Here is a 12,137-nt window from a genome sequence, read left to right as displayed (position 1 = left end):
GCAGGAGACTCCCTGACATAGCAGCAATCTCCCTCATTAGTCTAGCAATCTCCCCCATGTCACCTAGCCCACATTACACTGTTACATTTTTGGGGTACAAAAGAAATGGGAGATAGATACATTTACATTGAATCATCAGCACCATTTCCCAGCCCTTTACCAAGTATAGTAGCTCTTACTAACCACTTTGGGGCTCATCTACATTTGGATATAAGTAATTTTAAAAGATTCCTCTCAGATCTAGCAGTACACACCCACGCTTCTAGGTGCCACGTTCACAATCTCTTTTCACAATCTCTTCATATATGGAACTAGACACGCCCTTTGGGTGGAGGATGACACACCCCCTCAATGGGGCGCTGTGCAAAATTCTACTACTAACTATAATCTCCCTGAAACTAGTTTTTAAAAGTAGGCAAGTATGAGGTACATGCAGTCCTTGTGTATTGACATTGTTCTTTGTGGACCTTCTTCTCTTTTTTTTTCTAGATAGATGGATAGATAGATAAAATATATGAAATTATGCTAATTAATGGTTTATTTAGAATATCATATTATTCTTCTTTATAATGATATGGGGCAGTGTATAGCGACACAGTTGTGATGTGACATCCAGCCCACAAGCTTAGAATTATTTCCTGGAACGCCGTATTAATTACCTGAATATCATACTTCACTGGCACAAGGATACTGTATTTACTTAGCAATAAAAATGGTTGCTTCTCGTGTGTGTGCGTGTGCGCGTGTTTCGTGGCGGTGTCAATGCTTCCACTAACGGTCCATTATCGTGTAAATGACATACTTTGCGTGCATTGTGCAACAATGTATAAATAAAGTCCGACACACTTAATTGCTGCTAATAAATTAGAAGACATTACTAATTGCGTGCCGGCGCTGTTGCCTGCAGTGCTGCTCTGTTACAGCAGCATTGATCCTTTCCAGCCTATTTCTCAATTTCCTCTATAACAACAGGATTTATATTCCGACAAGACGAACAGATGTAAAAAGTTGTAATTCAATGATTATGTTGCTATCTTTGTCTCTTTTTGAGGAATTAGGTATTGCACTCGTGGGAAGTCACATTTTATGCCTTGTTGGGATAATGAATATTATGGTAATACGCGGAGAATGTGAGTTTTGGAAAGTTAGGGGGGGGGGGGAGGAGGCAGCAAGTAGGTCCCCTGTGCATGGTAATAAATAGGAAGTAAATTTGTCATTATAGCCTCAATCCAAATGTGCTGGGGGGTGTTCAAGGCACCAGATTTAATTAAATCCTTTTTTAATATACAGACATCTAAACTGCATAATTCCCCCTGTACTGCAAAACGGAGAGCAATATTAAGACAAACAGTCAGCGTGGATTACTAAGCGACTGTGGATGGAGAGTCAATATACGCAGCTTAGAGAGTCGCAGAATTCCCAGCATCCTGAAGCAGGTTAACCCCTCCTCGGCTGGGGATCACTGTAGGAGGATTAGCCTACATGGTGTTCCATTTATTCCTACTGTATGTCAATCATACATGTGATCTGTAAATGTGTACTGTTCATGTAGACACTTGTCCCCTGTCACCTGCCAGTGCACCCACAGCACGCACAGCGTACCTGTTCCCTAAAGCCCAAAGGTCTTGTCGCTTGTAAATCATCGCCTAATCCCTGCGACTAAATTAAAAGTACAGACATCTACTGCAAGCATACACTGGTCTGCAAATGGGCACTGGCCACCTCCTGCGGTTACAAACATCAATGGTATACGTTTTTTGTTCTTCCTAAAAGACGCTATTAATAGCTGTTCTTCCTATCATATACAAGGACAAGAATCCCCAAATGTCAGAAATACATACCTTTGTGTCTCTGGCAATAAAGGGCTTAATTTGAGAGAGAGGAGGAGGTGACCGTCAGCAAGTTTTAAATCTCCTTGTCACAGTAAGGTCCTCTCATATGTCACTGTCCGTCCCAAGTGAAAGATGACTGCCGCCACGATTTGACATCCCATGATGCCTTTGTCTGTGCTCCAAGTTTCATCCCTCTCAAATATAAATCATCTCTCAACAAGAGATTTTCTAATGAAACGGCACTTCTGAAATATCTGTGTTTCCTTTTGGTCGCGTTCCAGCATTTTCCTCATGACATCTTGTATAAGGTGGAGAAGATGCTTCACTTTATCTTACGAAAACTGTCCAGTGTAGTGGAAGGCATAGTACAGTCGGTGTACAACGCCGGTGGTCTTTGACCTTGAAGAAGACACTTGTGAGCTTGTTTGCATACTTATACTGTATTTGGTACACAAAGGGCCTGATTCAGCACCCGCACCCCTTTCGGCTATCTCTAACGTTAATAAAAGTCAGTTCAGACTGACTAATTTCCAAAGGGGAGAAAAATCATTTGATGGTCAGGGACCATCGATGGTCATGTCTTCCTAGTCTGTCCTGCTACAATCCTCTCCTTACGTTCTGTCTAAAATAGCCACCTCCAGGCCTTTGATAATTCCATACACTGATTTACCAGTACCTTGTCTGATACAATAACATTGCTAAAAGGTTGGTAGTGTTTCTCCTAAATAATTCCTACAAATTGTGATCCATATCCACATATGTTTATACATAGTCAGTGTTTTAACCTATCAATTTCTAAACCTGTCGAGCAGATGAAGGAATATTCCTTCAATTATTCCATTACTGGTTGCTTAGCAACCTCTCTCTGACTCACCAATCAGCCCATGGTGTGCTTGTCACATGGTCTCTGCGATTTCTCCTCCGCCATTAATTGCCTGTTTAAAAAATAAATAAATAAAAGAACAATCTTGATTGTATCTGGAATTTGCCTTTTTGTCCACAAACCGCGTTCAGTATTATTATGTATTCAAGAGAAATTATTACAGCCTGGACTACAGGATAGAGCCACTTTAGTCAACCTCACAGGTGTGTAAATGATGCGTCAGTAAATTTGAATCTGCCATTGGCTAAAGGTGGGCACGGAGGAAGAGGGTGGCACTGAATTTGCCCACAAATGGAGCATCTGGCAAGGGAACAAGAGTCTTGTATTTTTATTCCGTATAGAGGGGAATTTTTTAGTTATTGTGCAAGGAATATAATTGCAGAAATAAAATGTTGGACAATACGGGAGGAAGGTTAGAAATAACAGAAGATGACAACCTCTGGGAAAGGAGGGATAATATGATAAAAGGTTGTCAAGGTTCTAAGTGAAAGCCTGGCACCGTTACTGGACGTGGAATCATTTGGCCACCGTTGTAGCTTGTTTGCATTACTTTTCGGAATTTATAATAAAACAGGATTTTATTTGGCAGACATCGGTATAGACATAGCTGTACATGCTGCAATACATAGAGAAAGCAGTGTGTGAGGTCAAAGCAATATGCAGGTGGGTATTACAATGAAGTGGTCTAAGGTGCAGAGTCAGTAATCTGTGGTTTAAATCCATGTATGTGCTGGGATTTAGTCTGGTGCGTCTCTGCGCATTTCAGAAGTCTCCGTCCTTGTCTGTGTCAGCGACCTCGGTAAAACCCCAATTCCCAACTCCTCTCCGCCAGGAAAAGAAAGGGCCCTTGAATTCATGCAAATCACATTAATTCTGGCATCTCCCCAGTGAGCCCGCTATAAACTGCAGCCTAATTAAATATTTTTTAACGATGTGAGTAATTTTTGCCACGGGGCGGATTCGGGGGGAAATTTAATATGAGATCACAAAAGCTGTTCCCAGCGTTGATTCTGTAAATTAATAACTACGAGCCAAGTGCAGGAACGTACAGAGCGAGTAAGAGGATAGATGAAGAGTGGAATGAGCGTCAGAGATTTCCTGACATTCCAAGTATGGCTTACAGTACCGCGCACCTGTTTTATACAAGCGTTTCACTGTTACAGTGCTGTAACATGCGGCAACGCTGCAACTTTATACCAAATCCACGCAGAATGTTTCCAGTGTCATGGCCACATTAACCGGTTGTGATTCAGTACATGGTCCTGTCATGATCAAGTGTGTGTATGTGTGTGTGTGTATATATATATATATATATATATACACACACACACACATATATACATACACACACACACACTGTATAGTAGTATGTCGATGGTCTGGCACTCACACTGTAGTAAATTGATAGCTTTACCCGGTGCCTTCTCTGGTGTAGATGAATATGTAGAATGTGCAGCAGCACTCCTGGGTTCAATGGTTCAAAAATACACTAATGCAGTGCTTTGTTTCAATGTTTCGGTTTATTCCTGGTGACAGTTTTAAATTAATAAACGGAAACGTTGAAACAAAGCACTGCATTAGTGTATTGCAATATTGGACCCAGGAGTGCCGTTCCACTGTATCTATAATATATATATATATAGTCGGGGGTGTAGCGCGGCACTCAGGACGGTGTTAAGAAAGAAAACAGGAGCCAAACTTGACGTTGACGTTTCAGCCTTGCGGCTTTTATCAAAATAACTAACATAAAAGCCGCAAGGCTGAAACGTCAACGTCAAGTTTGGCTCCTGTTTTCTTTCTTAACACCGTCCTGAGTGCCGCGCTACACCCCCGACTGTATCCAGCGTTCAGGGTTGCTGCTCGCATTGTGAAGGCACCAGGTACCTACTACTAAGAGGATTGGAGTGCCGGCATCCCTCCGCATATATATATATATATATATATATATGTCAAAAAAGAGGACAGGAGGGGCGCCAACCAGGATCACCCACTGGGAACACCGATGGTGAGAACAGCGTGTCGTTGGAAGCCGTAGGAACAGAGGCGTGCAGGGGAGCCGGGTACACACACAGCAGACGTCACAGGCCTCACCCTAACTAGTTTCGTAGTAAAACTTCATCAGAGGGCGTCTGGTTGGCGATAGTGCTCCGGACGGCTGGTAGGAGTTTGCCGGGTCGTGTTGTATATACAAAAGCCTTGTGGTACCCAGCCCACAGCGTTCTTTTTTATGGTACAAGCAATTGTTTGTCTCTTTTTTGAAAGTGGTTTTATGATCATTTTAATAAAACTGTCATTTATGCACTATGGAGCGCCCCTCCTGTCCTCTTTTTTGACAGATCCATTGCTTACTCCCAGAGTCCAGGGAGTTTGGAGGAGGCTGCAGTCCTAAAAATTGGATTTAGTGCTGACTTGCTAAATCAACCTGATTACCAAGTTCTTCTAAATTGGCTGGAGTAGTTGCACCTGTCAGCGCCGTTGGTCCACTACCTGCTGTCATATATATATATATATATATATATATATATATATATATATATATATATATATATATATATGCAATATCTAATATATAATACAATATCTGTACTGCCTGACGACGGATCCATTAAAGAGATCCGAAACGTTGCAAACGCAAATTATGTGTCTTTGAGCCTTATTGGAAGAAGTGAGTGCCGGGTTGTCGTCCTCTACATACCCCTTGTTCCCGAGCACCACGCTGCTGACACTGAAAGCGAGTGCCGACTGTTCGCCATATATATATATATATATATATATATATATATATATATATATATATATATATATATATATATATAGTTGAATTCTCGGCACTCCTCTGCTTGCAATGTGTGATGTGCGCCCGGTGCCTTCCCAAGCTCTAGCCCGGCAGGGTTGGCAAATATAAACTGGTAAACTGGCGGCACTCAGACGACTTGAATAACAGGAGACCACACAGGTTCAAGATCTTTCGAGATTTAATCTCGTCATCAGGATTAAATCTCGAAAGATCTCTTGAACCTGTGTGGTCTCCTGTTATTTCAAGTCGTCTGAGTGCCGCCAGTTTACCAGTTTATTTATATATATATATAATATATTTAACTTATATTCATTGTGACACTACACAAAACATTCTACCTCTTATGTCAAACTTGCACTTAAGCTTTGGAGGGGGTTTTACACCTTGCGGTGTCACTTTGCGCTAACTATATACCTTTGATGCTGGATTAGGTGCTGAATTTGTATTCAATACTGTATGGTTTAATCTACAATGAAAATCAAAACACTCTTGTCTGATAATAAAAAAAGGGCTATAATTTTATTCCATTATGACATACATGAACAATCAATACTGTCTGTAGATTGACTATAAAAAAGTTCTACCAATAAGAATTCAATGTTTAAATAGACTATAAAAAACGATATACCATTTAAAAAGAAAATAAATTGGTTTCACCTGCATATATTGTTTCTCTAAAAACTCATGTACATTTCCTATTACCGGTAAACACAGACAATGGGGTGGGTGTGGGTGAGGGAGAGAGACTCACAAGGGGTGATGCCCTTTTGGAAGGGATAATGTACCGTGCTTCCGGGGTTTGGTATAGGTATAATTGCAGTCTTTGATGCTGGAGCCTATATGGGCTGGATACCTTATTTCCAGGGGGGGGAGGTGACGTGGAAGCGTCTGCCGGCAGACTCCCGTCGGTGCCCTCTTAACCAGAGGGGTGGTCGGCGGGTCCAGGTTACTGCTGTGCGTCGACTAGTTTCGCCAGGTGACTGGCTTCATCAGGATGCTTGCAATCTTAAGCTTTGTTTGTTTTAGATTTAGTTTTAGAAGTCACGGGGTGTACACACGGTGCGATGTGCTTTCTATCCGATCCCGATCGAATCGAGCAGCGCCATATTTACAGATCTGTACTATACGGTCTTGCCTGCACAATCTTCTTTTCTGTTCGATTTGATGAAACGGGGCTGCGCATTGGGATCGAACCTAAATCGAATGCATTCAAATTTATGTTCGATTTCAATTTGATTTTGCTTATACTGTATAAGAAATAGAAAAATAGACAAAAAGGAACCTTGTGTGCACTACAAAAGGTGTAACTCCTCTCTTATTCTCTGCAGGTGGAGCTGACTGGAAGCAGCATATTTGATTATGTTCACCCTGGGGACCATGTAGAGATGGCAGAGCAGCTCGGCATGAAACTGCCCCCAGGCCGCGGGCTTCTCTCTCAGAGTGCCAACGATGATGGTGCCAGTTCAGCATCCTCATCCTCACAGTCAGAGACTCCCGAGCCGGGTGAGTTGGGTGCTTTATGTGTAGAAGGTGACTCTTACATAACTCCGAATAACAACTTACATATATAATACAGTAAATAAGCAGTTTTATCAAATCAAGACCCGTGATTTTCTGATGGACGTGTATTTCTGCAAACATATCTTTAAATAAGTCTTAATGCACGAAGATTGTAGAATAATTGCTCAGATTTAACCCTTTGCAGTCAATTTTTTTTTTTCAATTCAAACAGTCTGGTTTAAATTAATTGTCATTTTTCTTTTTTATTCAAAAATTCTCTACGTTGAATGTTGAACGATGTTAATGTTCCTATTGTAAAGTATCTCACCATTGGGCCTGCTACTAGCGCTAGGGCTGTTGAGCCCGACTAGACGTTGGGCCGGAAAGGGTTAACTATTTGGAGTGCCTTCTGTGTACACTTCTTTAGTTTTTTAGCTCTTGTGATTAGTCTTAGCTAACATTGTGGGAGCTATGGAAATCCTGTGACAAAATATTATATTTAACCCAAATTATGCCTATGCTTAGTCAAGCTTGGGGGTTATTCAATCCTGAACAATGGTTCACAGGACCTTATTCTAGACCTTGTTCGCTGGGTGTACATACCCAAGATTGCGGGTGGGGGTAGCACGCCGGGCTTCAGGACGTTCACATGTAAATCGCCCGATGATGTGGGCGCCGGGGCGGTCAGCTGACATAACCGGTTGTCAGCTGCCCGCCCACTTCCTCCCAAATGTGCATGCGTATCTAGAGTGACCTGAGAGTCACTTTTGATATGCTTGCGTGCACCACATCTTTCAATGGCGAGCATCGAAAGATTTGGGAGTTTCCCACTCCATTCGCAGGCTGGTGTCTGGTGGACTCGCAAGGCTGCGAATACAGAATAAGGTCCGCATTACGCACGCACAACTCCAACAGCGACATAATTCATGGATTTTGTTATTCTCAAGCCGGCCTCTGTTTGACAGAAAGGAAATCGCCGTTTGGGGGTGCTAAATGTTATCTGGGAGTGTCAGTGAAAATGCAGGTGTGCACAGGCGTTTCCAGGGAGGGCGTGTGGTCGTCAGTGAGTGTGTGTTCACAACTTGATGGGAAGCAGCTATCTGATCACAGGGCTCTGCAATTACGCAGAGCAGTGACCAGGTCTGAATAATCCCCTGAATACTTGCAGCAAATGATCGTGGCGCACTTAGGTAAGGGCAGGCACACTGGGAGCGATAACCATGATCAAGCAGAGAGGGCCATGGGTCCCCCTCCCAGAATTATCCCAAGTTGGGCAGCAAGAACCAGAGAACGCGATCCTGCTTGAACCTAAGAAGATAAGGAGTATTGACAGGCTGGTTGTACTCCTCATTGTGCGGCTTGTCTTTTCCCTTGTCCCACAGACTCTAATAAGTTAAACCTTCAACATCATCTATAATAACATTCTAAAACCAGTTCTGAGCTCATTGCTTCTATTCTATGCCAGAAAATGGTAAAGGAAGGGGGGGGGGGGTAGAACCATGGCTCCCTGCTCCCCCTCTCCTTCATTGTGCTCTGACGATAATTCAAGCATTAGGGGAAAATCCATTTATAAATTAAACAAAATGACTAGATATCCATCGTTCCCCAGTTCATCACGCTGTTCAAACAGCCACGAGATTGGCGTCTTGTCCCCGGCCTTCCGAGAGCCTTAGTAATTAGATCTGTGACGGATTTATCCTTTACTGATTGAAGCTTTAAATTAATTGAAGTTCCACGTTTGTGGTTTTCTGTTTTTTTTTTTTTTTCTTCCTTTTTCATTGCAAGGTTTTCGCCGCCTGCTTATTCTCTATGGATCAATCTTTAGGGGAATGCTGCAAAAAAAAAAAAAAATTCTGTTGTTCTCTATGTATCTGAGCACAAAGGGGACAGTTTTCCGGAATTGAGAGGGGAAGCTGAGCTTCTGTTTGTTTAGTTCCTTTACAAGTGGAGGTATCCTCCTTTCAGCCACAAATACTCCCAACACTCGCTACATGATCTTTGCTTGCCCGGGGATTAATTCTGACGTGACGTTTCTGTCGGCTACATATTTAATTGAATTGAATAGAAATCTTTAATAGCCTCATTCATAAGAGATTCTTGTTTTTTTTATTCTTTGTTCTTTTATATTTAAGAACTTTTTTGTAATGCATTTACCAGTGACATCTTTCAATCCCCTTGGCTTGTGCCACCTGCATGAGTTTTTGCAGGTACATCTGCGGATGTAGCCAGTCTCACCCATGCCACGGGAATATGCATGATGACATGGTGCGTCAGGCTGCAAATAGTTGCACCCTGCTATGGGCCATAAAGTTTAGTGATGTACGCCCGTGTGCCAGTCGCCAGCGCGGTATATGTGTGATCTGGGACATGATGCATGCGCATTGCAATATGGATGTGTATGACCACTAGAAATCCCGTTCCTTCTCGGTTTCCTTTCTTTCTGATACTAACGGACCTGTTGGGAAATATCAGAGACACTTCGGAATTCATTGCAAAACAAGTTTTCTTGTTCCCAATGTTTCTTCTCTCATAATTGCATATTCCCTTATGCCTGGATGGATGCCTTGCCGTGCCAGGGGAACAAATGCTTAGATAAGTATGGGGACTAAAATAATCTACTTTTCATCACTAGCCGTTCGCCAGATGATTGACAGCTGGCCAGCGTTAGGGGGTGGTGTCTGGCCATGTAATGGGAGTGTCGCAGAAACACAGGTGGGTTCCAGCCCTAATTAGGGAGGACCTCTAACGTCAGCTCTGCCCCAAACTCATCTCCTGCATCGCAGTGCCAAATCATTATGGCAAAGGGGGGGGGGCTAACTGACCGCTGGGTTCTGAAGATTACCAGCCCAGCGGTCAGGTCTGAATGAGGCCCCTGTATTAGTTATTATAATAATATTTGCAATAGTTTTTTGTTTTTATTTACAAACCCAAACAGGCTGAATGTATTATACAGTCCCTAACACAGTCCCCAATTACCTATGTGGATGGTAGATGAATGCATGTCACACAATTTGTTTATGGTATGGCCTTTTCAGATTTGTGGGATTTTATTTAAAAATGGTCAATGTATTCTGTCTTATCCCATTTATCAGATTTCGCAGTCATTCTAGTATCATTGAGATCTAATTAGGGCTTGTGAGCTGTGAGCGATTCCTAATAGATACATCACAATGACAGAGTCTGTAATACATTCTCCTAGGCCAAGTCCTCCCGAGCGGCGTGTGGCATTACCCAGATATAGCAGCGTTCTACACTGCTGTCATCCATTCATTATACAGATGTTCTTCACCCCCCAATCTTTCACTTTCTCTCTTTATTATACTAAAACACAGCTTGTATTTATGTCCTAAATAAGTCAAAGATATATATGTATATATACAGTGTGTATATATATATATATATATATATATATATATATATAATGTGCCATAGTAACCAAGTGCCACATTTGTCCAAATTAAATGTTTTTAAAGTATTTTTACTGACTCATTGCATTACAATCTATTGTTTCTGCCAATCCTGCTACTTTTCTGGCAAGGGAAATGTTGGGTCCCTGTACACAGGTGTATGTGGCTAGTGGTGCGGTAAACATTTCTCCCTTGTGTGCCAAAGGTACTCGTAGCCGAAAAGGGGACGTGGCCTCATGGAATGTTCTGCCTCACAACGAGCGGCCGCGGCCTCATAGGAAGCTCCAGTTATGTTACTTTGTGGTCATGCGTTCCCAGAGGGAGACTATGGGCGGTTTTCAATCCTGGGTCCCGACTGTCGAGCCGGCCCGACAGACGTGATCCGGTCTCGTTCTCGGGCCTGCTTGACTGCATCTTGGCAGACAGGATTCAATGTCCTGGCTGCCGAGTGGTGAAAAGGGGGCGTGGCCGCGAGAGGCGGCCGTGGATCGTCGAGATCCGACCGTGAGCTCGACAATTAACATCCGTTCTCAGCAAAACGAGCCCTACTGCATTTAATATCGCGCCTGTTCAATGCTGTCGTACTGCATGAGACTGGACAATCCTGACCTTGATTTTAGGACTGACCTTGAGCTAAAGCATCGGTGGTTTATATTTCATTCGGGACATCCCCTAACTCTGTCATTGTTAGTATTATTATTATTTGATGTTGGTCGGCTCAGCTATTATTTCTCCCTAGATGCTGGCGGAAATCTGAGGGAAATGAGGAAGAAGAAGATGTACTTTAGTAAAACCAGCCTTATAAGTACAGGTCGTTCTAGGGAGACACTTTTATCATCTTATATTGTGCTTTCATAGCTCTGTAAGAAGTAATGGTCTCTGCCTGGTACGAGCGGTCAATTTGTTTGGTTTTTGCCTGTGTTCTGTTTCTGGGGCATCGATCATATTTCGATGCAAGAACAGGAGCATGTGTGCGCAAATAGAAGTTTCTGAAGTTTAATAAAGTTTTGCCAACATACAGACGCTGTGCTGAAAGCTACAGTAATGTTTGATCCATAAAGTACCAAAGAGACATCTGCAGCCAAAGTGTAGAACCTCGGTGACATCTTCACCAATCAGCAAAGTATCATACTGGCATTATCAGGTCAAGCCTCACAATATGCTGTGTATTTACTAACTTGCTGATGTGGCCAGTTTCACCCAGGTAGACCTTTAATAGTCAGGGCTGGACTGGTCCACTAGGGGTACAGGGGAAACATCCCAGTGGGTCCCATTTTTTAAAGGGCGTACCTCCTCCTCTAAGGTTAAAGACTGTGCACTTGAATAACAGATTAATGGAACAGGGCAAGCATTAGGTCGACAATTTGAAGGCCTTAGCCATGTCGACTTATTTCAACCTAAGCCCTGCTGAACTTCAGTGGTCGACTTACGTATGTCAACCTTCATTGAGTTGACTCTCTGACCCATACCCCTAGTATACACATCCGTTCTATACTTCTATTTTTCTTTAAATATTCTGTTATAGGCTCTTGAGCATCATAGAACGACAGTCGGTCTCTTCTCCTGCGTGGGAAACGTCAGCGGTGCCCAGACCGTCCCGTTTTCCTAGTACAGGTTAATCTCTCTTTGCTGTGTCCCCAGTGCAGCACTGCTTCCACCTGTCCATCGTTTTTCTTTTAACTGCTCACTTCTCTTTTTTCATAGTTTTATTATCATTA

General features: G+C 42.7%; 1 protein-coding gene across 12 annotated transcripts in view; it reads left to right on the top strand.

Annotated features, from left to right (window-relative positions):
* NPAS3 (neuronal PAS domain protein 3) overlaps positions 1 to 12,137 on the top strand; it is a 380,993-nt gene that overhangs the window by 304,075 nt on the left and 64,781 nt on the right. For all 12 annotated transcript variants that reach the window (XM_083167037.1, XM_083167041.1, XM_083167036.1 and 9 more), the window contains one exon: positions 6,841 to 7,015. In XM_083167037.1, the coding sequence (XP_083023163.1) occupies positions 6,841 to 7,015 (175 nt within the window). The remainder of the gene's footprint in view (positions 1 to 6,840; positions 7,016 to 12,137) is intronic.

The sequence above is a fragment of the Crinia signifera genome, chromosome 12, assembly GCF_055691185.1.
Source record: "Crinia signifera chromosome 12, ASM5569118v1, whole genome shotgun sequence".
Lineage (NCBI taxonomy): Eukaryota > Metazoa > Chordata > Amphibia > Anura > Myobatrachidae > Crinia > Crinia signifera.
This window is presented reverse-complemented; position numbering and strand designations above follow the sequence as displayed.